The sequence below is a fragment of the Staurois parvus genome, unplaced genomic scaffold (genome assembly GCF_062004578.1).
Source record: "Staurois parvus isolate SC_StPar_1 unplaced genomic scaffold, SC_StPar_1.0 ptg002869l, whole genome shotgun sequence".
Taxonomy (NCBI): domain Eukaryota; kingdom Metazoa; phylum Chordata; class Amphibia; order Anura; family Ranidae; genus Staurois; species Staurois parvus.
In genome coordinates this window covers 28,884-55,062 of record NW_028320665.1, presented here as the reverse complement: position 1 = coordinate 55,062, position 26,179 = coordinate 28,884, and the positions used below count along the sequence as shown (strand labels likewise).

At 50.7% G+C, this 26,179-nt stretch overlaps 1 protein-coding gene across 1 annotated transcript; it reads left to right on the top strand.

The window, feature by feature from the left end:
- The first annotated feature begins 3,141 nt into the window (after window positions 1-3,141).
- Window positions 3,142-24,858, top strand: LOC149428999 (arylsulfatase G-like). The gene is made up of 12 exons (XM_089666845.1): window positions 3,142-3,159; window positions 11,778-12,239; window positions 12,382-12,569; window positions 12,805-12,852; window positions 14,931-15,048; window positions 17,193-17,327; window positions 18,172-18,338; window positions 18,410-18,490; window positions 19,138-19,246; window positions 20,287-20,407; window positions 20,969-21,059; window positions 23,949-24,858. The coding sequence occupies exons 2-12, from the start codon at window positions 12,001-12,003 to the stop codon at window positions 24,221-24,223; spliced, it is 1,572 nt and encodes a 523-aa protein (XP_089522971.1). The 5' UTR covers window positions 3,142-3,159; window positions 11,778-12,000; the 3' UTR covers window positions 24,224-24,858.
- The last annotated feature ends 1,321 nt before the right edge of the window (window positions 24,859-26,179 follow it).

The following is a 26,179-nucleotide window of genomic DNA, read 5'->3' as shown; positions in this document are numbered from 1 at the left end:
TGAAGGTAAGTACAAAGACACAGATAGAGATGATCCAGGAGATCCGGCTGTTACTTTCATCGAAGTACACCATCAGATCCTTGAAGAAGACACCAAACGACTTAATGACACCATACGTGAACACCTCCACGAAGAAGAAGGCGAGCGCCACCGCCCAGCCCCACCCCCCATCAGGCACTTCGGTGTACACATTGGCACCCGGACACGTCGGTGACACCGTCATCCTGGTCTGCCTGTCTGGGGAGAGGAGAGAGCGATCATTATGGAGGAGTCCCACACATGGGACCGGGACATACATGTGCCACGTGTGCTGCTCTGTATAACATGCCCCCCCCCCCCGTATACACCACGTGTGCTGCTCTGTATAACATGCCCCCCCTCCTGTATACACCACATGTGCTGCTCTGTATAACATGTCCCCCCCCCCCCCCATATACACCACGTGTGCTGCTCTGTATAACATGTCCCCCCCCCCCTGTATACACCACGTGTGCTGCTCTGTATAACATGTCCCCCCCTGTATACACCACGTGTGCTGCTCTGTATAACATGTCCCCCCCTCCCCCTGTATACACCACGTGTGCTGCTCTGTATAACATGCCCCCCCTCCTGTATACACCACGTGTGCTGCTCTGTATAACATGTCCCCCCCCCCCCCCGTATACACCAAGTGTGCTCCTCTGTATAACATACCCCCCCCCTGTATACACCACGTGTACTCCTCTGTATAACATGTCCCCCCCCCCCTGTATACACCACGTGTGCTGCTCTGTATAACATGTCCCCCCCCCCCCCCCGTATACACCAAGTGTGCTCCTCTGTATAACATACCCCCCCCCTGTATACACCACGTGTACTCCTCTGTATAACATGTCCCCCCCCCCCTGTATACACCACGTGTGCTGCTCTGTATAACATGTCCCCCCCCTGTATACACCACATGTGCTGCTCTGTATAACATGTCCCCCCCCCCCCTGTATACACCACGTGTGCTGCTCTGTATAACATGCCCCCCCTCCTGTATACACCACGTGTGCTGCTCTGTATAACATGTCCCCCCCCCCCCTGTATACACCACGTGTGCTGCTCTGTATAACATGTCCCCCCTCCTGTATACACCACGTGTGCTGCTCTGTATAACATGCCCCCCCCCTGTATACACCACGTGTGCTGCTCTGTATAACATGCCCCCCCTCCTGTATACACCACGTGTGCTGCTCTGTATAACATGTCCCCCCCCCCCTGTATACACCACGTGTGCTGCTCTGTATAACATGCCCCCCCCCCTGTATACACCACGTGTGCTGCTCTGTATAACATGCCCCCCCCCCTGTATACACCACGTGTGCTGCTCTGTATAACATGCCCCCCCCCCCTGTATACGCCACGTGTGCTGCTCTGTATAACATGTCCCCCCTCCTGTATACACCACGTGTGCTGCTCTGTATAACATGTCCCCCCCCCCGTATACACCACGTGTGCTCCTCTGTATAACATGTCCCCCCCCCCCCTGTATACACCACGTGTGCTGCTCTGTATAACATACCCCCCCCCCTGTATACACCACGTGTACTCCCTCTGTATAACATACCCCCCCCTGTATACACCATGTGTACTCCTCTGTATAACATACCACCCCCCCCCCGTATACACCATGTGTACTCCTCTGTATAACATACCCCCCCCCGTATACACCACGTGTACTCCTCTGTATAACATACCCCCCCCCCCCCCCCGTATACACCATGTGTACTCCTCTGTATAACATACCACCCCCCCCTGTATACACCATGTGTACTCCTCTGTATAACATACCCCCCCCCCCGTATACACCATGTGTACTCCTCTGTATAACATACCACCCCCCCCCCCTGTATACACCATGTGTGCTGCTCTGTATAACATGTCCCCCCCCCCCCTGTATACACCAAGTGTGCTGCTCTGTATAACATACCCCCCCCCCCTGTATACACCATGTGTACTCCTCTGTATAACATACCCCCCCCCCCCCCCGTATACACCATGTGTACTCCTCTGTATAACATACCCCCCCCCCCCCGTATACACCATGTGTACTCCTCTGTATAACATACCCCCCCCCCCCCCGTATACACCATGTGTACTCCTCCGTATAACATACCCCCCCCCCCTGTATACACCATGTGTACTCCTCCGTATAACATACCCCCCCCCCCCCCCCCGTATACACCATGTGTACTCCTCTGTATAACATACCACCCCCCCCGTATACACCATGTGTACTCCTCTGTATAACATACCCCCCCCCCCGTATACACCATGTGTACTCCTCCGTATAACATACCCCCCCCCCCCCCCCCCGTATACACCATGTGTACTCCTCTGTATAACATACCACCCCCCCCCCCCCCCCCCGTATACACCATGTGTACTCCTCTGTATAACATACCCCCCCCCCCTGTATACACCATGTGTACTCCTCTGTATAACATACCCCCCCCCTGTATACACCATGTGTACTCCTCTGTATAACATACCCCCCCCCCGTATACACCATGTGTACTCCTCTGTATAACATACCCCCCCCCCCCGTATACACCATGTGTACTCCTCTGTATAACATACCCCCCCCCCCCCCCCCGTATACACCATGTGTACTCCTCCGTATAACATACCCCCCCCCCCCTGTATACACCATGTGTACTCCTCCGTATAACATACCCCCCCCCCGTATACACCATGTGTACTCCTCCGTATAACATACCCCCCCCCCCCCCCGTATACACCATGTGTACTCCTCCGTATAACATACCCCCCCCCCCCTGTATACACCATGTGTACTCCTCTGTATAACATACCCCCCCCCCCCGTATACACCATGTGTACTCCTCTGTATAACATACCCCCCCCCCCCGTATACACCATGTGTACTCCTCTGTATAACATACCCCCCCCCCTGTATACTCACTTTGGCCCCCGGGGCCGGTGTTGGTCAGCCTGGGATCGCTGTGGCTCTCATCTCACTCTCTCTATATACCGGCTGAAGCCGGTCTGCAGGGAGCGCGCATCCCACTGCCGGGGCCGCGCCTCCTCTATTAACTCTTCATAGACCAACCGACACTGAGCGCTGCGGAGAGTCAGCTCCTCCGCCCAGAGTGCCGGCTCTACCGGAGACCCGAGGTACTGCACCCCCACTGACCCCAGGAGCTGACACTTCACCCCGCCACTGACCCCAGGAGCTGACGCCTCACCCCGCCACTGACCCCAGGAGCTGACACTGACCCCAGGAGCTGACGCCTCACCCCGCCACTGACCCCAGGAGCTGACGCCTCACCCCGCCACTGACCCCAGGAGCTGACGCTTCACCCCGCCACTGACCCCAGGAGCTGACACTGACCCCAGGAGCTGACGCCTCACCCCGCCACTGACCCCAGGAGCTGACACTTCACCCCGCCACTGACCCCAGGAGCTGACGCCCTCACCCCGCCACTGACCCCAGGAGCTGACGCCTCACCCCGCCACTGACCCCAGGAGCTGACACTGACCCCAGGAGCTGACGCCTCACCCCGCCACTGACCCCAGGAGCTGACGCCTCACCCCGCCACTGACCCCAGGAGCTGACGCTTCACCCCGCCACTGGCCCCAGGAGCTGACGCTTCACCCCGCCACTGACCCCCAGGAGCTGACGCCTCACCCCGCCACTGACCCCAGGAGCTGACACTGACCCCAGGAGCTGACGCCTCACCCCGCCACTGACCCCAGGAGCTGACGCCTCACCCCGCCACTGACCCCTCACCCCGCCACTGACCCCAGGAGCTGACGCCTCACCCCGCCACTGCCCCAGGAGCTGACGCCTCACCCCGCCACTGACCCCAGGAGCTGACACTGACCCCAGGAGCTGACGCTTCACCCCGCCACTGACCCCAGGAGCTGACGCCTCACCCCGCCACTGACCCCAGGAGCTGACACTGACCCCAGGAGCTGACGCCTCACCCCGCCACTGACCCCAGGAGCTGACGCCTCACCCCGCCACTGACCCCAGGAGCTGACGCTTCACCCCGCCACTGACCCCAGGAGCTGACGCCTCACCCCGCCACTGCCCCAGGAGCTGACGCTTCACCCCGCCACTGACCCCAGGAGCTGACGCCTCACCCCCGCCACTGACCCCAGGAGCTGACGCCTCACCCCGCCACTGACCCCAGGAGCTGACGCCTCACCCCGCCACTGACCCCAGGAGCTGACACTGACCCCAGGAGCTGACGCTTCACCCCGCCACTGACCCCAGGAGCTGACGCCTCACCCCGCCACTGACCCCAGGAGCTGACACTGACCCCAGGAGCTGACGCCTCACCCCCGCCACTGACCCCAGGAGCTGACGCCTCACCCCGCCACTGCCCCAGGAGCTGACGCTTCACCCCGCCACTGACCCCAGGAGCTGACGCCTCACCCCGCCACTGACCCCAGGAGCTGACGCCTCACCCCGCCACTGACCCCAGGAGCTGACGCCTCACCCCGCCACTGACCCCAGGAGCTGACACTGACCCCAGGAGCTGACGCTTCACCCCGCCACTGACCCCAGGAGCTGACGCCTCACCCCGCCACTGACCCCAGGAGCTGACACTGACCCCAGGAGCTGACGCCTCACCCCGCCACTGCCCCAGGAGCTGACGCTTCACCCCGCCACTGACCCCAGGAGCTGACGCCTCACCCCGCCACTGACCCCAGGAGCTGACGCCTCACCCCGCCACTGACCCCAGGAGCTGACGCCTCACCCCGCCACTGACCCCAGGAGCTGAAGCCTCACCCCGCCACTGACCCCAGGAGCTGACGCCTCACCCCGCCACTGACCCCAGGAGCTGACACTGACCCCAGGAGCTGACGCCTCACCCCGCCACTGACCCCAGGAGCGGACACTAAACCCCGCCACTGACCCCAGGAGCTGACGCCTCACCCCGCCACTGACCCCAGGAGCGGACACTAAACCCCGCCACTGACCCCAGGAGCTGACGCCTCACCCCGCCACTGACCCCAGGAGCTGACACTGACCCCAGGAGCTGACGCCTCACCCCGCCACTGCCCCAGGAGCTGACACTGACCCCAGGAGCTGACGCCTCACCCCGCCACTGACCCCAGGAGCTGACACTGACCCCAGGAGCTGACGCCTCACCCCGCCACTGACCCCAGGAGCTGATGCCTCACCCCGCCACTGACCCCAGGAGCTGACACTGACCCCAGGAGCTGACACTGACCCCAGGAGCTGACGCCTCACCCCGCCACTGCCCCAGGAGCTGACACCTCACCCCGCCACTGACCCCAGGAGCTGACACTGACCCCAGGAGCTGACGCCTCACCCCGCCACTGCCCCAGGAGCTGACACTGACCCCAGGAGCTGACGCCTCACCCCGCCACTGACCCCAGGAGCTGATGCCTCACCCCGCCACTGACCCCAGGAGCTGACACTGACCCCAGGAGCTGACGCCTCACCCCGCCACTGCCCCAGGAGCTGACACCTCACCCCGCCACTGACCCCAGGAGCTGACACTGACCCCAGGAGCTGACGCCTCACCCCGCCACTGCCCCAGGAGCTGACACTGACCCCAGGAGCTGACGCCTCACCCCGCCACTGACCCCAGGAGCTGACACTAAACCCCGCCACTGACCCCAGGAGCTGACGCCTCACCCCGCCACTGACCCCAGGAGCTGACGCCTCACCCCGCCACTGACCCCAGGAGCTGACGCCTCACCCCGCCACTGACCCCAGAAGCTGACGCCTCACCCCGCCACTGACCCCAGGAGCTGACGCCTCACCCCGCCACTGACCCCAGGAGCTGACGCCTCACCCCGCCACTGACCCCAGGAGCTGACGCCTCACCCCGCCACTGACCCCAGGAGCTGACACTGACCCCAGGAGCTGACGCCTCACCCCGCCACTGACCCCAGGAGCTGACGCCTCACCCCGCCACTGACCCCAGGAGCTGACGCCTCACCCCGCCACTGACCCCAGGAGCTGACGCCTCACCCCGCCACTGACCCCAGGAGCTGACGCCTCACCCCGCCACTGACCCCAGGAGCTGACGCCTCACCCCGCCACTGACCCCAGGAGCTGACGCCTCACCCCGCCACTGGCCCCAGGAGCTGACACTAAACCCCGCCACTGACCCCAGGAGCTGACGCCTCACCCCGCCACTGACCCCAGGAGCTGACGCCTCACCCCGCCACTGACCCCAGGAGCTGACGCCTCACCCCGCCACTGACCCCAGGAGCTGACGCCTCACCCCGCCACTGACCCCAGGAGCTGACGCCTCACCCCGCCACTGACCCCAGGAGCTGACACTGACCCCAGGAGCTGACGCCTCACCCCACCACTGGCCCCAGGAGCTGACACTAAACCCCGCCACTGACTCCAGGAGCTGACGCCTCACCCCGCCACTGACCCCAGGAGCTGACGCCTCACCCCGCCACTGACCCCAGGAGCTGACGCCTCACCCCGCCACTGACCCCAGGAGCTGACGCCTCACCCCGCCACTGACCCCAGGAGCTGACGCCTCACCCCGCCACTGACCCCAGGAGCTGACGCCTCACCCCGCCACTGACCCCAGGAGCTGACGCCTCACCCCGCCACTGGCCCCAGGAGCTGACACTAAACCCCGCCACTGACCCCAGGAGCTGACGCCTCACCCCGCCACTGACCCCAGGAGCTGACGCTTCACCCCGCCACTGACCCCAGGAGCTGACACCAAACCCCGCCACTGACCCCAGGAGCTGACACCAAACCCCGCCACTGACCCCAGGAGCTGACACCAAACCCCGCCACTGACCCCAGGAGCTGACACCTCACCCCGCCACTGACCCCAGGAGCTGACACCTCACTCCGCCACTGCCCCAGGAGCTGACACCTCACCCCACCACTGACCCCAGGAGCTGGGATGGAGGGGCTTCACAAGTGACAGCTGAGATGGTAAACTTTACTATCCCAGCTGTGAATTGAGGAAAATAAATGCAGCAATGGGGACAGTGGGGTTGTAGAAGTGACAGACGGGACACAAGAAGTGACAGGAAGTATGGTTATAGAAGTGACAGATGGGCACAAGAAGTGACAGTTAGGAAGGGTTGTAGAAGTGAGAGATGGGACACAAGAAGTGACAGGAAGTATGGGTATAGAAATGACAGACGGGACACAAGAAGTGACAGGAAGTATGGGTATAGAAATGACAGACGGGACACAAGAAGTGACAGTTAGGAAGTATGGTTAAAGAAGTGACAGATGGGCACAAGAAGTGACAGGAAGTATGGTTATAGAAGTGAGAGACGGGACACAAGAAGTGACAGGAAGTATGGGTAAAGAAATGACAGATGGGACACAAGAAGTGACAGTTAGGAAGTATGGTTATAGAAGTGACAGATGGGACACAAGAAGTGACAGTTAGGAAGGGTTGTAGAAGTGAGAGATGGGATTGCTTTTTTCTTCCCATACACGGACACATAGCTGGCCCAGGTCTCGGCCTTGTGTCTGCACTCATGTACTTGGTTGTGTTTGAGGAATTGGAGACCTTCTTATCAATGTGTGATGGAGATAGCCATAACTGCTGCCACAATCAGGTTCATGGGAAGATCAGCAGTTAGACACGTTTTCTCCGTCATGGCTTGTTGGAAGTCTGTAACATACTATTGGGGTTTTAGATGATTGTCTTGGACCTACAGTGCAGGGTAGCGAGTACAAACGTCTCGGACTAGTTTCAGCAAACCTTGACATGGCTGGGAGGTCGGGGAACAGCTTCTCCTGGCATTTTCACTCTAGCTGACCTATATACATTGTGATATGTTCTGAGTTACGAGTTCATCTCCCAAGTGGAGACCTGGTGACTACAACACGCCAGGCATAGTAACTACATATAGCTGAGCGGTACCTCTGTGAGCAGAACCTACAACACTGATCCTTCAATTGCAGAGACCAAGAGCAACGCTTGTAGGCAAAAAAAAATGGGATTGAATATAAACATGAGAGATGTTAGAGGTGAATGAAGAGACAGAGGAGAGAATTAGACTCATCTCACTTCCAGAAGGATTGGGACTTTACTACATCTGGTGAAGACAGAATGATCATATCTGTAGAGATAGTTAGCTTCTTGGCACAGGAGATCTTAGGATTCCTACCCAACTAGAGGAGAGATGGATATTCTTCTAGAGGAAGAGAGGAGAATTGGACTTCTCTCCTGAGAAGAGGAGATTAAGGGGGGATATAATCTCCATTTACAATACATAAGGGGGGATATGATCTCCATGTATAATACATAAGGGGGGATATGATCTCCATGTATAATACATAAGGGGGGATATGATCTCCATGTATAATACATAAGGGGGGATATGATCTCCATGTATAATACATAAGGGGGATATGATCTCCATGTATAATACATAAGGGGGGATATGATCTCCATGTATAATACATAAGGGGGATATGATCTCCATGTATAATACATAACGGGGATATGATCTCCATGTATAATACATAAGGGGGATATGATCTCCATGTATAATACATAAGGGGGGGATATGATCTCCATGTATAATACATAAGGGGGATATGATCACCATGTATAATACATAAGGGGGGATATGATCTCCATGTATAATACATAAGGGGGGATATGATCTCCATGTATAATACATAAGGGGGGATATGATCTCCATGTATAATACATAAGGGGGGATATGATCTCCATGTATAATACATAAGGGGGGATATGATCTCCATGTATAATACATAAGGGGGGATATGATCTCCATGTATAATACATCAGTGGTTCATATAGTGAACTCTGTGTAGTTCTTCCCCCTGTGGTCATCACAGAGGACAAGGGGGCACTCTTTACGTCATCTACAAACACGGAAAGGTTTCTTCACAGTAAGAGCTGTGAGAATGTGGAATAGACTCCCTCCAGAGTTGGGTGTGGCCAGCTCAGTGGGTTGCTGTAGGAAAGTCCTGGATTCTTTCTTGGATACACAGAATATAACTGGATAGAACATTTATAGAGAAAGTTGATCCAGGGAATATCCGATTGCCTCTCGGGGGGTCAGGAAGGAATTTTTTCCCAGCAGGAGCACATTGGATCGTGCTTTGCTGGGTTTTCTTTGCCTCCTCTGGATCAGCTCTGGGTGTAGGATTATAACTTTTTTTTTTTTTTTTTTTTTTAAGGTTGAACTGGATGGACTTTTGTCTTTTTTCAGCCAGGCTATGTTACTATATCTGGAAGTGGAGAAAGGAACTTCTGTGTAACCAGTGGAGTGATAGAGACTTTTTTTTTAATTGATCTGGAAGACAAAGAGGGGTTCATGTATACAAACTAGAACTAGGAAATTGGCTAATTCTGCAGTTGTCCTTGCTTTTTGTCCCAAATGGCAAATCTTCTAAAACGGGAAGAGAAAGATATACTTTTCTAGAAGAATAATATATAGTTGAGGTGTTCAGTAGCCCAAAGAAAGTTGGAAACTTTGAACTGCTAAGAAAAACACCTTTTCTATGATAGTCCCAGCATCATGGATCAGCGTGTCCCTGTTCTACAGTATTGTCAGTGAACTCTGCAGACAAAGACAAATCTATAGTGTTCTCTGGAAAACGTCTGTACAGGATATTGAACTGTCACACAACATTATCTACTGACATGGGTATGAACCTAATGGGGGGATCAGAATGTCATCAGGAGCACAGAGAAAGCACAGGATGGTATACATGGCTGTGTTCTATGACAGGAGGTACCACTAACATAGGATCTGCTGCAACTGGCAGGAACCGAGCTTTTATCAAACTGGAATAAAGGAATGAAAGAGGATTGGTCGCTTTGGGTTGCATGTTCCTCTTGGCCTGGCTGAAAGTCTGTGTACAAGCAAAGCATGTTCTTCACTGCACACAATGTGAGGGTGCCCACCAGGAGTGGAGCAGATGTCCACGGAAATCTTCCTTCACTTGCCTGCACAGCTGGCATCCACACTTGCCAACAAATGGCTTGTCACAGGCAGGAATTCCCCGGCTCTATTTGTGACCAGCTGCTGCCACTCACTGTCCATGACCCGGCACTTTTCAGCCACTTCGACATTCTTCACTTTTAGACAAAACATCTCACTCAGTAAACAAGATGCATTGCATCATATCAACCGCGTACAGTCTGAACATCCAGCTGAAAGTATGGCACTTACAATCCCAAGAACCAAAACCATACACTAGTCTATGTTCCCAGACTGACAAACCTAAAGTGAAGGCAAAAAGTATACTTTATGCATCAGAAACAACGGGGGTAAGAGAGTATCAAGCCGGAAATGTAGGAGAAGAGGGAACAAGGATGGAAAGAACAAGGGGGTCTATCCATTCCTCACCCATCCGCAGCGCTGTCAGCTGAGATTTATGTACACAGCTGCGCTGAAAGGTGGTTCCAAGGTCCACAGCGAGGGGTGTTCCCTAGACTGCTATGTACTCTGAGGTTTGATTACACATCAACCAGTACAACCATCTCTTCAAAAACACCTCACATCTATAACCAAATAAATAACAGACAACTTTAGCTGCATTTGTGATATTATATAGACATCATTGGAGGGTATAATAACAGTGCTGCTGGTTTTTCGGGGACTGAGATAGTGGTTAGCTGACTCCTGACTAAGAGGAAGAAAAGATATGGCCTGGAGTACCTGGCTTTGCCTCATGTGGTCAAGTAGGTGCCATCTGATTGCAGAATGGAGGTAATCTACAAGCTGGTGAGGATCTAATTCATTTCACAACGTCTAAGCTTTAGGTGAGCATTCATGGAACATCATTGTGGGGACAGGCAGGGGTCAAGGGAAATACCCAATGCTCCTAGTTATCCTGTCCCATTCATATTCCTGTGACCTGTTTGTTGTAAGTAGGGTGAAGGAACAAGTGCTACATGAAAAAGTCTTTACGGTCATTTCATTATTAATCTGAATGTTGCTTTTGGCTTCGGGGCTGCAAGCTCATGTATTCACTAGTCACATCTGTGTTATGGCCTTTTATGTGACACAGATAATACAAACACTGGGGCAATAGATGACAGTGGGGTATACTCCTAATGCTGCCAGCTCTCATTGTGACGGTAACCAAACTCCAAGTGACTGCACAAGTCCCAGTGTCAACATCAAGGTAATGTGATTGCAAATCTCCCCCCAATAACCACATTTCCTCTGCTATAAACCAAGATTTGGGTGTACATGGCCGCCGAGTCACTTAAGCAATCCTTTCTGCATGCAAATACTTGTTGAAAATCTTTAGTCAATTATCACTTTATAGTGACTTTGTATTTGTTGTGTTCCAATATTTTGCTGCCAAGTCCCAATATGTAGTGCCCAGCTGTTATCCATCAATGGATTTGTTTAGATTGTAATTTAGGCTCAGATCTCTTCACGTGAGGGATTATGATTCAGTGAGCATCAAACCAGCATGGTCCCAAACATGTTCAAAAGACCTGAGGCGAGTGGGTCAAAGCTGACCACATTGGATGTGGATTCTAAGTCTTCCCTGTGTCTATAGTCAGGATTTCTGCACAGATATGTCCATCTAACATCTACCTGTATTGATACTATTCATCCATGTAGCGGAGCATTCTGATGGTGACTTGGTCCTTTGGGAAAAGAGGAGACTTCAGGGAGTCAGCAGGATCACTCCATGATGATATAAACACATACAGCTCTAAATAGAATCATGACAATACATTAAAATCTGTGCAAACTGTATAGATGAATTCTTCTGGCCAGTCATATAAATATACACCATTTGTGTTTTCCAGCGTTCATGACCTTCGAACGGTCAATCACAGCTTCCCTTGGAGGACACGGATGTGGCTTTCTGCAAATGAACTCCTGAGAATTCCCATACAATCCTGAAGCTGAGATTATTTTTAATCTAGGCTCATTGGTGTCATCAATTGTTGCCCAAATCCACAAGGAAAAGGAATGTACTGCTGATATTTGTCTTGGTCTTGGAGGGATATCTCACTCAATCATTGCTGAATGTTAACAATAATGATCACATTCTCCACTGCCCCGTTGACTTTATTGGTCACATTCTTTCTGTGTGCTCACTTTAACCTCTGGCTTTCAAATGCTATCTTGGAAAACAAGACTTATAAAAAGCCCAACATCATCATCATTTTAGCAGATGACATGGGATGGGGAGATCTTGGTGCAAATAATGCCACAGAGACAGCAACAACTCCAAACCTAGAGAAAATGGCTTCAAAGGGATTAAGGTAGGTGTGCCCTACCTTCTTGTTCAGCCTGTAATGTTTCTTCAGATGAATGTAAGCTTTTAATGTAGAAAGCTGAAAGTTCTGATGACAAAACCCAGTCATCAGATAGTTACTCTACATTGGAATATGGTGTTTTCCCTAGATTAGTGGATTTCCATTCTGGAGCTTCCACCTGCTCACCATCCCGGGCCTCACTACTCACTGGAAGGCTGGGAATCCGTAACGGAGTTACACACAACTTTGCCGTAACCTCCTGTGGTGGTCTTCCCCTGAATGAGACAACACTGGCAGATGTCCTAAAGGAATCTGGTTATTACACCGGTCTCATTGGTATGTTGTCATTGCATGGATTGTTCCATGTGCTTTGGGGCCCTGAGCCAAATAGCTTTATCATATGCTTAATAACATAATAGCATGTCTTTAGCATGAGCAGTTCTACTGTATCTTCCATGGGAGTGGTGATCTCTACCTTGTACAGGAATAAGTCACATGCTCAATGTTTTCACGTTTTCTGTGTGTACAATCAACATTTCCCAGCACTAAAAATCCAGTTGTTATTTTTCAGGTAAATGGCATTTAGGTCACCATGGGCCCTATCATCCAAACTCACGGGGTAAGCACCTTCTTCTTGATTTATAGGAAGTATTCATTTATCCTACTTGAGGTTTGTCCAGTGCAGGAAAATGCCTCTCATGCAGCCGGGTAACTGCATCTGGGTTGGGGCCACAGCACCTTCTGCATACAAAAGGGTCGTGATGATCTCTTCCTGGGATTTTCAGAAGGATCCACTTTGTCCAGTTGCAGCACAAAAGCATTATATAGAGCTAAATGAAATAAATATACAGACATGTGTTTGTACCAGTATCTGGCTTTACAGGAAACAAAGTCCAGCTTCATCATCTGGTCACTGAAGTCCACCCCTCCCATGTTAAGGTTCTGGTCATGAACACAGAGGGGCTTCTCAACAAAGCAGCTGCCATGGAAATTTGGATGGTTGTGTCTGCGTGAATGGAAGACAGGATGAAAACATCCCATTTGTCCTTCCACTCACTGCGATCAATTCAACATTTTTCAAGGCTTTCTCCCCCTTCCAAAGATGGGAATTTACAAGCCGTTGGGGAAGCCCCGGCAATTAGGTTGCACGGTGTCACATATGCCAATTCTAAGATTGTACCAATGTCTACATTGTGGCACGCTTGAATAAAAATTGGCCACGTATAAGTGGTAACCCAAATGGAAAAAGGGTGACACCAAGTCCCAAACTATCTGCCACCGATGTAGTCAGAGCATCTGGGAGGGGGGGGGGGGGGGGGGGAGGGTTGGGGGTGTGTGACTATTGTTTCCTTTGTAAATCTGAAAGTACATGTAAAGCCTGTTGCCCTCTTGGTGGCAATAAATTATTGTGTGTATAAATTGCTTTGATCCACAATCCATACAAATCTTCTGTGAAAAACCGATCCAAGGGAAAAAAAAAAAAAATCAAGGGAGAAAGTTACATTTGCTGTTTCTACCAAAATTTTGGGTTGGGTAGTGAACGGGGGGGCGTTTGGGGGAGTACAGGTGCTGCAGAATTTGTGGGCTGCCAATCGGAATTTGCAAGCACATCCGGAAGGATACTAGGGGCTCTAGGGGCCTGTGTGTGAATTGTTGGTGGTTGCGGGACACTACTTGTGCTCTCCACCGCACCAGCTTGTACTGCACTTATGGGACTCGCCACGTCACCAAGTGATACTGCAGTGCTGGAATGTGAAAGACCAGGATGTACTAGGCCGCTGGTGCTCGCCAGTTCACCAAAAGGTAGAGTGGCACTCAGGGATCAGGGGATTGTGACCTAGCTGTGCTTTTATTGTAAAAGTGTAGTGTTTGACCCATGGATCTGCTTTCTTTCTCTGGGACTGAATGTGCTCCCGGGAGAGAAGATTGTGTCATTTCCTCTGCAATGTAAACACAGGCACAGGCTAAGCTCTGATTGGGTACAGCTGATCAGCAGGTTCAGGACAAACATCATTGGCCTGTAGGTATACCGAATCACAACACTGCTGGGCCAGCGGGTGGCATGTGCCCCGTGTACTCAAACGGGAGTGTAGATCACCTATTTACAGGATTTCGCACAGGGAGTCCGCTCTGTTGCAGTAAAACTGCTATACAGCAGATACTAACTGCTTAAACTAATTCATGATACTTTTGAGAATTAAGAATTTTCCTTTAGCTGGCAATAAGAGTCAAAAGATTTGGAATCTAAATCTGGGAGCAGACCCATGCACCCCTGATGTGAGGAGTTCTCTGGAATCCTCCAGCAGCATGGTTCACAGAACACACATGATGAGGTTCGGTAGTAGCTCACCTATTGCTTGGATTTGGATCATTCTAGAAGTGGTTCTGCTTCTTTCTATACACTCACGAATAGAACGTATAATCTCTTTCCTGCTGACACCTAATACTTACATCCAGGGAGTTGGGAGGTGTACAGACACTACAATTTGTCAGGGCACCTTACAAACGCATGTTGCCATCGATACCTGTGAGATGACTAATGGCTCCTTACCCCAGTATGGGGCAGCACTGTGCACTGATCTCCTAAGGCTCCATCCTGAAGAAGGTTCTATATTGCTGCACCCAGTTATCACATGTGAGGGAAGGACACCAGTGAGGTCCCTGTCCCTGGCTGACATTTCTGCTTCCTCTTCTCAGGCTTTCACTTCTACTATGGAATCCCATACAGTAACGACATGGGCTGCTCAGACACAGCCGGGTACAACCTTCCACCCTGCCCACCTTGTCCTTGGAGCCTGCAAGAGACACGATACAGGTAATATATAGTGACTGTGTCTTCCCTCTTCTCAGTGTCATATATGATGATTGCACATGGAAGAGTCAGTCCAAAGCTCATGTCACCCAACACATTGCCTGTCTGGATGTCAGTACCAAGTAATATAGGAACAGTGAGAACAGCAAACATTGTCTTCTACAAATAGCTGCGTGTGCGTGTACAATGCTACCTGCTCTCCATCCTTCCACATAACATACAGAAAAGCTGCACTTACCTGCCTTCATGTCTGAAGCCACTGATGGAGCACATAATCTAAAGGTGCTGAATAAATATATCCCAGGTGGGAATGTTCCAGAGAGAACACAGGATGAGGAACACAGAGACATGACCTCACACTGCGGGAGGAAAGTACTAAACTAACTGTAGATAGCATGACTTTACAGAAATAGTAGTTGATGTTTGGAGTCAGTCAACAGCAAGTGGCTTCCAACATGCTGGGAACCAACATAGTTCTATACTCAAAATTAACCAAGAAAAAGGAAGGGAAATACAATACATGTGGAATGGATGGACTGCTTGGTCTTTATTCTGCCATCACTTTTCAGTTTCTATGTGTAAGTGTCACGTACCTGATAGAAGTCTGAATTGACGAGGTCGGCCTCTCTTGTATCTCCAACCCAAGCCCCACTGAAGGTGAAACAGATGGTGCCGAGGGACAGGAGGAACACGAGTGCCTGTGGATATGGATTGTGGAACTTGCAGCTGGTGATGTAACCTCGGTAAATCAGATAGGGCATCCAGTCAGGAACAGAGGAGATGCCAGAACGGCAAGCTGAAGTTAAGGAGGCACTCCACTGGAACTGCAAGATCTGGGCACGTGGCTTGCTGGAACTTCTGATAAGCGTGAGGCCAGAACACACCATGACAACCAGAGCTGATGTAATGACAGCCAGGACAGGCACTCGGCAGGACTGTAGAGCCAAACTGGAGCCGGAAGCGTAGTCAGAGTAATAGCCAGGGTCAGCAACGAGCAGGCGATGAGGTACCGGAACATCAGACAGGGACGAGGTCAGGAGGAAGCCAGGATCAGAAACCGATCAGCAGAAGCATAAACAGGATCCAAGAGCAGGTCGATGGGAAGCCGGGTCAGCAACTGATACACACCGGATACAGCAGGAAGTTAGCACGGACTGGGAGTCAGAGCCTCCTTTAAATAGTTTGTCTGGCACCAGAAACAGTGGGCAGGCTCCCGCGTGTGTGCACCTCTGTGCGCCCATGTTTGCGCACATACGCGAGCCTATGCTCATTTCTATTAGCCAGTTGCCATACAGGAATTCTCTTGCAGTAAGATTACATGGTGAGGAGAACTATGTTCATATGATTTTGGCCTCTGGAAGATCAGAAGGTTAAGAGAACATGGGTCATGTGATGACTTCTGTTTCCTGCAATACTACAACCACTATTCTTATTACAATGACACCAACAATCAGACATTCCTTTCACTAACACCATCTATGGGACCCCATTGTTCTCAATGACACTAACAACCAGGCACCATTCTGCCCACTGACACCATGATCAGGCACCACTCTGCCCACTGACACCATGATCAGGCACCATTCTGCCCACTGACACCATGATCAGGCACCATTCTGCCCACTGACACCATGATCAGGCACCATTCTGCCCACTGACACCATGATCCGGCACCATTCTGCCCACTGACACCATGATCAGGCACCATTCTGCCCACTGACACCATGATCAGGCACCATTCTGCCCACTGACACCATGATCAGGCACCATTCTGCCCACTGACACCATGATCAGGCACCATTCTGCCCACTGACACCATGATCCGGCACCATTCTGCACAAAGACATCACCTTTAAGATATCATTCTTTTCACTGACTCCAATGAATTTGTACCATACCTCACCAACAATGAGGCTTTATTCTTCCTAATGATACCCTCTGTGGGTTGTACGAAGAGTGTAAGCTCCTCTGGCACAGAGACGGATGTGACTGGCTCAGTGTTCTCTGTATAGCGCTGCGGTATATGTCAGAGCTATATAAATGTATAATAATGAAGTGAGAGATGACAGTAAGAATATGTGGAGTTGGAGTGGATACAGTCCGGGACAGAATATGAGATATATTCAGTTAAATGTTTGTTTTTGCAGGTCTGTGGGTGGATGTAACACAAAGCTGGGATTACCACTGATGGAAAACTCTCGGATTTTGGATCAGCCGGTGGATTTAAACAGCTTGGCCAGCAGATATGCAGACAGGGCCACGGAGTTCATCAGAGATGCCAAGTCAGTGATTACTGCATTACTAGCAAATACAGAGCAAATGCGGGGTCCGGGGGGAGAGCGGATACAGGGAATGCGGGGTCCGGGGGGAGAGCGGATACAGCGAATGCGGGGTCCGGGGGGAGAGCGGATACAGCGAGTGCGGGGTCCGGGGGGAGAGCGGATACAGCGAGTGCGGGGTCCGGGGGGAGAGCGGATACAGCGAGTGCGGGGTCCGGGGGGAGAGCGGATACAGCGAGTGCGGGGTCCGGGGGGAGAGCGGATACAGCGAGTGCGGGGTCCGGGGGGAGAGCGGATACAGCGAGTGCGGGGTCCGGGGGGAGAGCGGATACAGCGAGTGCGGGGTCCGGGGGGAGAGCGGATACAGCGAGTGCGGGGTCCGGGGGGAGAGCGGATACAGCGAGTGCGGGGTCCGGGGGAAGAGCGGATACAGCGAATGCGGGGTCCGGGGGAAGAGCGGATACAGCGAATGCGGGGTCCGGGGGGAGCAGATATAGCGAATGCGGGGTCCGGGGGGAGCAGATATAGCGAATGCGGGGTCCGGGGGAGCGGATATAGCGAATGTGGGGTCCGGGGAGAGCGGATACAGCGAATGCGGGGTCCGGGGGGAGAGCGGATACAGCGAATGCGGGGTCCGGGGGGAGCGGATACAGCGAATGCGGGGTCCGGGGAGAGCGGATACAGCGAATGCGGGGTACAGGGTTTAGTAATACTAATTTAGGCCCACTGTGTCTCCAGCGAACCAGGTGAAGTATCAGAATAATGGGGCCTTCATCTGACTCACAATGACAAACTCAAGAACCAGCAATAAGAGTGCCCTCTTAGGTCTACTTTCCTCTCTGTCTAGGGCTCGGGGGATGTCGTACTTCCTGTATGTGGCCCTTGCACATATGCACGTTCCCCTGGCAGTCGGTCCTACCAGGACACCATACAAGGACAGCATGCAGGAGATGGACTGGCTGATCGGACAGATAATAGACAATGTTGACCACAACACTCTGGTCTGGTTTACAGGTACTAAAGAAAGACCAGGTCCTCCTCCCATGTCACTAGCCATGTAATACAGCTCTATTCCTGTTCCCCAGGTGACAACGGACCCTGGGCGGAGAAGTGTGACCTTGCAGGAAGTACAGGACCGTATACAGGAGCATGGCAAACAGCACACGGTAATGAGGACAAACTAAGAGCAAAAACAGAAGATAGTGATAGGCCTGCAGTAGGTGAAGAGAGATTTTATGGGTGATGGCAACACATGTTCCTATATATCTGCTGGGAGAGTGATAGGCCTTCAATAGGTGGAGATGTACCATGGCACCGATAAGATCCCAAGTAGACAACCTGCTCCACCAAACTGAAAGATATAATGTGGTGAAAGCCACAGATGGTCCAAAGAATCTGCAAGGACAGACATAAGCCCCAGTGACACAATCTCAGGCTGAAGCAACACTCTGGACTGGTGTTTTCATTAGATCTATGGGGGCAGGTTCTAGAAGCCCATGGTGGTCTACCATCACATACAAATATAAGATAAGAACCACCCTTAAGACTCTGATATTCTGAGGTACTTTATTGGTTCATCCATAATGGACATCCAGTCATAGAATCTAGTATCAGGCATCCTTTTCATAAAGCCACATGGTGGTGAAAGCCATAAGGAGTAGTTGGTTTCTCTGGGTGGAGATACTATGGCTGTAGATCTATTACAGATAATCACATGAAGTAACTGAGTAGAGCACAATTTGGAGTGCAGTTCTTATCCTTTTACATTCAATATATGACAGATTGCACTTCATGCAAAGTCTTCTCATCCCAGGTGGTAGCGCAGCAAAACAGACAACATGGGAAGGTGGCCATCGTGTCCCCACCATTGTGTACTGGCCAGAGGTGGTTCCAGAAAACAGGACAAGCTCTGCCCTGCTGAGGTAAGTGAAGGCTCCAGGATCACCCTTATCTAATTCCAAACACCCAGCAGAACCTGCAAGTATGTGGGTCTAAATATCTCTCCAGCAAGGAAACTATTTCAGGTGTAAGGAGCAGTGTGCTGACTAGAAGAGTCATAGTGGAACTCTAGCCAAACACAAAAGGCCTGAGCAGAGGATCCCACCACAATACACTACTGCAGCCCCGGGTTACCTGCTTCTGGTGGAATAAACAAGTAGTGTACTGAGATGACTCAGCTGTAAAGTGTTCATGTCGGTTTGTATCCCGACACCATTTGTCACCTATGCCGACACAACTGCATCACAACATATCTGACACAAACCATGGATCTCACAGAGGTGTAGAATGTAGAAAGTCATGTGTCTTCTAGCTCCAGCACAGGCGACAATGGAACCCGGGTGAGGGAGGAACTACACTCAGCAAAAGTATCTGAAAACGTTTTATCTGATCTGGAACATGCTTGAACTGAACCTTCCAGAACTGAGTGATTTGGAACATAGACTTTGAACCATGTCCTCAGTTACTGAATAAATATCACCCCAGCACATAATGACCACAGCCAGCTCCACCACAATCAATAGAAAGTGTTCCCATTCACATCACAGCTCCCAGTATTTGAGAATCCAATATCCTATTGTCATCATTGTCCATGATAATCATGGTTGGGACTTGAATCAGCAACCCTAGTACTGCCAGGTGACAGTGCTAACCACCTCGCCACTGTGCTGCCCCTAATAATGGAGTGCCTGAAGGTCAGAATAATGGCAGTGAGAGCTGATTGGCCACTGATGACAGACATATGCTGCCTCAGTCATTATTGATTACGGGAAGCTTCTTACCTGACAACCCATTTGGTGGCTCCTCTCCATGAGTCAGCTAAGGTCACATAATAGGTTGATGATGCCTACTGGGAAATTGTAGTCAAACTGTTCCGCCATATGTTCTATAAAACATCTGTCTCTGTGTGGGACTAACAATGCATCTTCCACAATGAGAAATGTCCTGGCTCTTTTTCTTCTAGCATGCTGGACATTTTCCCCACAATAGTAAGTCTGGCAAATGGCACTCTTCCAGCCAATCGGCAGTTTGACGGTATAGACATCTCTGCGATCCTCTGTGGAAGGGCACAAACAGGACACCAGGTAGGTGCTGGCAGTATGGGAGGCAGATTCTGGGAACATTGGATGAGGTCAGCGAGTCTCTGAAAGTCAGAGATGACGCACATCAGCCACGGGGCCACAGAGTATCTCATCTCTCCAGCTGCTTCAGGTTATAGATAGATCACAGGCATCAAACACTCCATGAGCTCAGCTTTCTTTGAAGATCTCTCAGCCAGACATAGAGCATGGGGTTCAGTCTGTATTCCTTGGACGCCTCAAATGGCACCTGCAGATGAAGCCAGGCCTTTTAGCTGAGCCCAGTCATCGAAATCATAAACTTGGTCCAGTCAAAACTGCTGGATGATCTGATGTAATCCCCATCATGTGTCAGTCACTGTATACAAATGTGCAAACATATGACAACCAATCAGATGCAGACTATAGGTGGCATACATTTTCAGGCTGGAGTCCCTATGATCTGCAATGATCAGCAGCTAGTGGCTTGTCTCAAATTTGGCATCAGCTGTCAGTGCTGCTCTGCAGGATATAAATGTGGCAGGAAAACTCTCTCATATAAATGATATTTGTGATTTTCTTCTGTAGATCCTTTATCATCCCAACAGCGGAGCAGGAGGGCAGTATGGAGACATAGAAGCAATTCGGTTGGGTCCATACAAGGCTTTTTATACCACAGGTATGGTTTAGAATAGAGTAAAAGGAAAAACCTTGTCTCACTTTTGATAGAGTAATGGTTAGAACCCATCAGGTCCCCCCCCCTCCACTTGTCTCAAAAGGGGAAATTTCCTTCATTTTCTGTCCCTTAGCCACAACAGGAAGTGTGAAACAGTCCTCCAAAGACAGGGAAGATGTGGTTGTCACCAGAACTAGTGTCCCCATTAGAAGTGCTTCCCTCTTTTTCAGATTAGGGGACACCTCACAATTATGAACGTTCTTTAAGTTTAAATTGTAAACACGAGAGAGAGCGAGAGAGAGAGAGAGAGAGAGAGAGAGAGAGAGAGAGACTCTCCCTAACAGGGATACAGACAGCAATTAAAGCTCGACAGGTTCTCCACTCCATCCATAATGGGGGGGGGGGGGGGGTTAGCCATACCAAAGGGTGGGTTTTACTAATGCCATTGTTGTCCTCACCATAAAACCCTTTTCTTAGCATCCTTCGAGAGACACAGGATTCTTTATCCATTGGGAGATTTTGCCGTCTGCAGCAGTATTGGACACTAAAAGTAAACACATCAAATTGGAAGCCGGAACGATAATCTCTCCCACAACCAGCATGCTGTCTGTAGCATGCAGTACCATGAGCAATGGCCATAAGCAACAAACACAAAAATCCCATTTTCCCCATCATCCATTGAGGGGTACAGGATTCTTATAGGCAAATAACACAGCAACACAGTCCAAAGAGTCTAACAAGGAAAAAGAATTGTTGTCAACTCACAAAGCCAGCTGCAACACTTTACTGCCAAAGCTAGCACTGGCTGAGAATGAGACATTTATCTGGTAAAAAACTTAGACCATGTGCCAGCCGTAAAAACCTGGGAAATGTGCAAGAAGTACTTTAGATCCTTTGGACCAAAGGCTTGAATAACAGTCTGGTTCTGCAATCCATTGACCGATTCACTGGTGGATTCATCAGACAGCACAGATCTGAGGCTGGAGTGTCAGCAGTTTTTCTGCAAGAGATAAACACAAGTGTCAGAGAAGTGTCAGAGAGCTGTCCAAGACCTGCCCCAGAGACCCCAGATGATGGGTTGAAACCAATAACACCTTCTGCAGGATCTGGGCAGCTCCACAGTCTTGCAAAGCTTTTATAGTAATTGACATGTTGTCCTCCAAGGCCACCTGAGGGTCTTGGAAATGCAACAAAGCCAGGAGTGGAGGCAGCACCTTGTTGAACAAAAAGGTATAGAAGAGAATCTTAAAACAAAGGCTACAAATCGGGAACTCCATCCAAAACTTGTGGCTGTGAATGAACACATTGAGGGCCTTACTGTCCAGGATAGAACAGATACCCCCACAAAGGGCATATAGAGAAAGGCCTTTTGGAAGCCTGTCCCACCATCCATGCTAGTGTTAAGCAAATGATTGGTATCCAACAACACATAAAACATAGAATTCAACATAAGAACCATCTGGTTTTTAACATCCACCAGCTGATGCTCATCTGCCAAATCTTGTTGGTAGGATTTGGACCAATTGTTGAGAGTCTAGGCCACTAATGCTAGAATTGCTAATGCATTGCAGAACCAGAGAGTATAAATATAGATTAGGACTAGGCCTCAAAATATTTGTCCACGGGATCCCTTAAATAAGGAGCACCAATGAGGTCTAAGTGAGAACAGTCTTTTAGGGTCTTAGCAGACCTTATAGATGAACTCATCAAATAAAGGGTGCTGAAGAAGATATGAACAAACCACTGGGGCTTATTGGAGCCAAGGCCATGCACTGAGGTAGCAGAATAAACAGGTTAATTCTCCAACTTCAGAATTATACCAATGACATCAGAGAGGAAAAACTTTTCTTCTACCTGGAGTTAGTTTTCTCAGGTAAAAGCAAGGAAGTGGGTTTGCTATCACTAATGCCTTGTTCAAACAACAGGTGGGTAGTAAGAAGTGGACACAAGCCTCTGCTCCATTCGGCCCACAGATGTCCACTCAGCTTCCTGACAAATAGAGGGCAGGCTCAAAATATATGCATTCTTGAACCCTGCAAAGGACCTCAGCATCACTTTGCTAGGCACTACCACTCATGCTGCTGCTGGTGGGAAAACAAGATTTGAATGCTCATAAACAGAGAGCACCAGAAAAATTATCACACAATTCACCCTATAGCCCAAAAAAATGAAGGGAACTCCTGACAGGGTGTCTGGCCTGCACTGCCCACTAGCAAAGCAAGCGTTTGAAGACTGGGTCATAGTGCCAAACCAGAAGTGACAGCTCAGCAAGACCTAAAAGGTACTTTGAAGCACACTTCCAGGCTCACCCTACATAGACACTGAACTGGGTGTTGCAGTGACAGCCACAAGTGCAACACCTAGGAACAACTGTGCTCACAGGATACCCCCAAACTAGGTAGGCCTAGTCCAAAGCCACCAAGAAATCAACAAGAGGGACTTGAATGACCATCTGTCTCTTAGCTCTGTGTATCTCTTTTTAAGAACACTAGCAAAAACTGAAGCATGCTGGTCATGGGAGGGGTCTCCAGTTTTATTCCTTGTAGTGTTGGTTCTTCCACAACGTGGCAGGATAACCCAGATATGAATCATGTGTTCCTCCATGGGTGATAGAGAGCTAAACATATGGAAATCAATCCCATAACACCTGTACGGCACCAATGGCAGAGTTCTTTGGCCAGACAGCTACATTTTTACAGACTGCTGCTAACCAACAGCTATTCACCTCCCCCCCCCTTCACTGAGAAAAACCAGCAACAACATATATTATTAGGAAAATGGCTGGTCCTCAGGGATTTCATATATTCTGTGGTATCTAATAATTGTATCAGATCCATGGCCAACCCTCAGAGACGTACTGCTTGTGATTGTCATACACTGAATGTATTCTAGGTGGAGCATTGAGCTGTGATGGGAAGATCGGACCTGAGCGACATCATAACCCTCCTTTAGTTTTTAACATTGAGCGTGATCCACAGGAAGAGACACCCCTGGAGACAAGCAGCAAAGAGTTTCAGCAAGTGCTGCCAATGATCAAGGAAGCCATTTCTGCAATTCACCAAAATGTCCGCAAAGACAATGTGTCCACAGCTGACTATTCCCAGGACAGGTCTGCCATATTGTGCTGTAACCCCCAGCATATTGTGTGCCGCTGTACAGAGCCATGAACAAGGTTCACCACCTTCTACTTCCTGCTGTGTAATTTAACAGAGATCTTCTCTAGAATATCATTTGATCACCCGTGAGGAAACCAGCAGAATGTTCCACCTCTAGAACTTCAGATGTTCAGCACAGCAGAGAATCCTGGAAGGGGGTTCATCATCCTGAGTGCTGGAACAAGGTATGCACATCATCACTACACATCTCCAGGAGTCCGGACAAGTTCTCTACATCAGCCTTCTTCAACCAGGGGGCCCAGGCACCCTGGGGTGACTTGAGGTTTCTTGAGGGGTTACTTGGCAAAATGTCTAAAATTGCCCAAAATGTGTATACAAGACAGCGGGTGGCACAAGACAGCCTTTTAGTTACACAAAGCCACAGGTTTTCATTGTGCACCATTAGGACCTTCAAGCCGCCGGTATCCTGACCACCAAGGGCATCATCAGTTGTAAGTAGGATGTCAGCTGCCTGCACAGCATCCTAGTTTGACCCTCCGTGCCCCCTCTATCAGTGCTGGGGTTGTATCAGCTCAGTGATGGAGAAATACCCGAGAGAGAAGGGAAACACTAGAATATTAGTCAGTACCAGTGTGAAAAAGTGTATTTACTTTGGAAGAATAAATCCCTTCTAGTGTTGGGCGTCCTATGTGTGGATGTTGCTGTGTTATAGAAAACTATCAGGAGTAGTGTTTTTTTGTTTTTGTTTTTTTACACATTTTGAATGGGGTGCCTCAAGATTGTCCATAATTTTAGAGGGTCCCTTGCCTAAAAAAAGATTGAGAACTACTAATCTACATTATCAGTGTGCATCCCTTAGGTCACAGGACCAGGTAGGTACAGCATTAAAAAAAAAAAAAGAAAAAAAAAAAGTGTTCTCCTCGTGCACAAACATGGTATGGTAGGACAGGTATGATCATCATTAATGCTGTGCCTTCTAGTCCTGGGACATGGAAGGCACATCGTTATTGTCCACCATCCTGGTCCTAGGACACAGAAATCATGCAGTCATGGTCCATCCTCCTGGTGCCGGTACAAGGCAGACACGTCATCACTGTCCATCCTCCCGGTCCCGGGACAAGGCAGGTCATCACTGTCCATCCTCCCGGTCCCGGGACAAGGCAGGTCATCACTGTCCATCCTCCCGGTCCCGGGACAAGGCAGACACGTCATCACTGTCCATCCTCCCGGTCCCGGGACAAGGCAGGCACGTCATCACTGTCCATCCTCCCGGTCCCGGGACAAGGCAGGCACGTCATCACTGTCCATCCTCCCGGTCCCGGGACAAGGCAGGCACGTCATCACTGTCCATCCTCCCGGTCCCGGGACAAGGCAGGTCATCACTGTCCATCCTCCCGGTCCCGGGACAAGGCAGGTCATCACTGTCCATCCTCCCGGTCCCGGGACAAGGCAGGCACGTCATCACTGTCCATCCTCCTGGTCCCGGGACAAGGCAGGTCATCACTGTCCATCCTCCCGGTCCCGGGACAAGGCAGGCACGTCATCACTGTCCATCCTCCCGGTCCCGGGACAAGGCAGGCACGTAATCACTGTCCATCCTCCCGGTCCCGGGACAAGGCAGGCACGTAATCACTGTCCACCCTCCTAGTCCTGGAACATGGAAGGCTCATGGGAGAGGCAGAGATAAACACTATTACAGGGAAATCTCCCCATTGTGGGAGGGGAAGATACACAAACTACGGTGGGGGGAATCTTACCATTGTGGGAGGGACTGGATATTTTTGTACTTACTGCCAACTATCTCTCAGCATTCTTAGAGTCATACACAGGAAAATTGGACATAAGTAGACAATTGTGACTGGCCCAATATTACCTATCCTACTTGCACCATGCCTCAGTCCTGTGGTGAAGCAGTGCCCATAATATAGTCCTAGACACGCAGGGGTGGGACCTGTATCCATCAATGAATTCCAACAAATGGATTTTACAAGATCCCATATTCATTCT

Bases quoted from the DNA above. Each gene is read 5' to 3' on its own strand.
- LOC149428999 (XM_089666845.1), top strand. From the start codon at position 12,001: ATGTTAACAATAATGATCACATTCTCCACTGCCCCGTTGACTTTATTG. The intron at 12,570-12,804 runs GTATGTTGTCAT...GTTATTTTTCAG, and splicing joins TTATTACACCGGTCTCATTG to GTAAATGGCATTTAGGTCAC. The intron at 20,408-20,968 runs GTAGGTGCTGGC...TTTCTTCTGTAG, and splicing joins GGGCACAAACAGGACACCAG to ATCCTTTATCATCCCAACAG.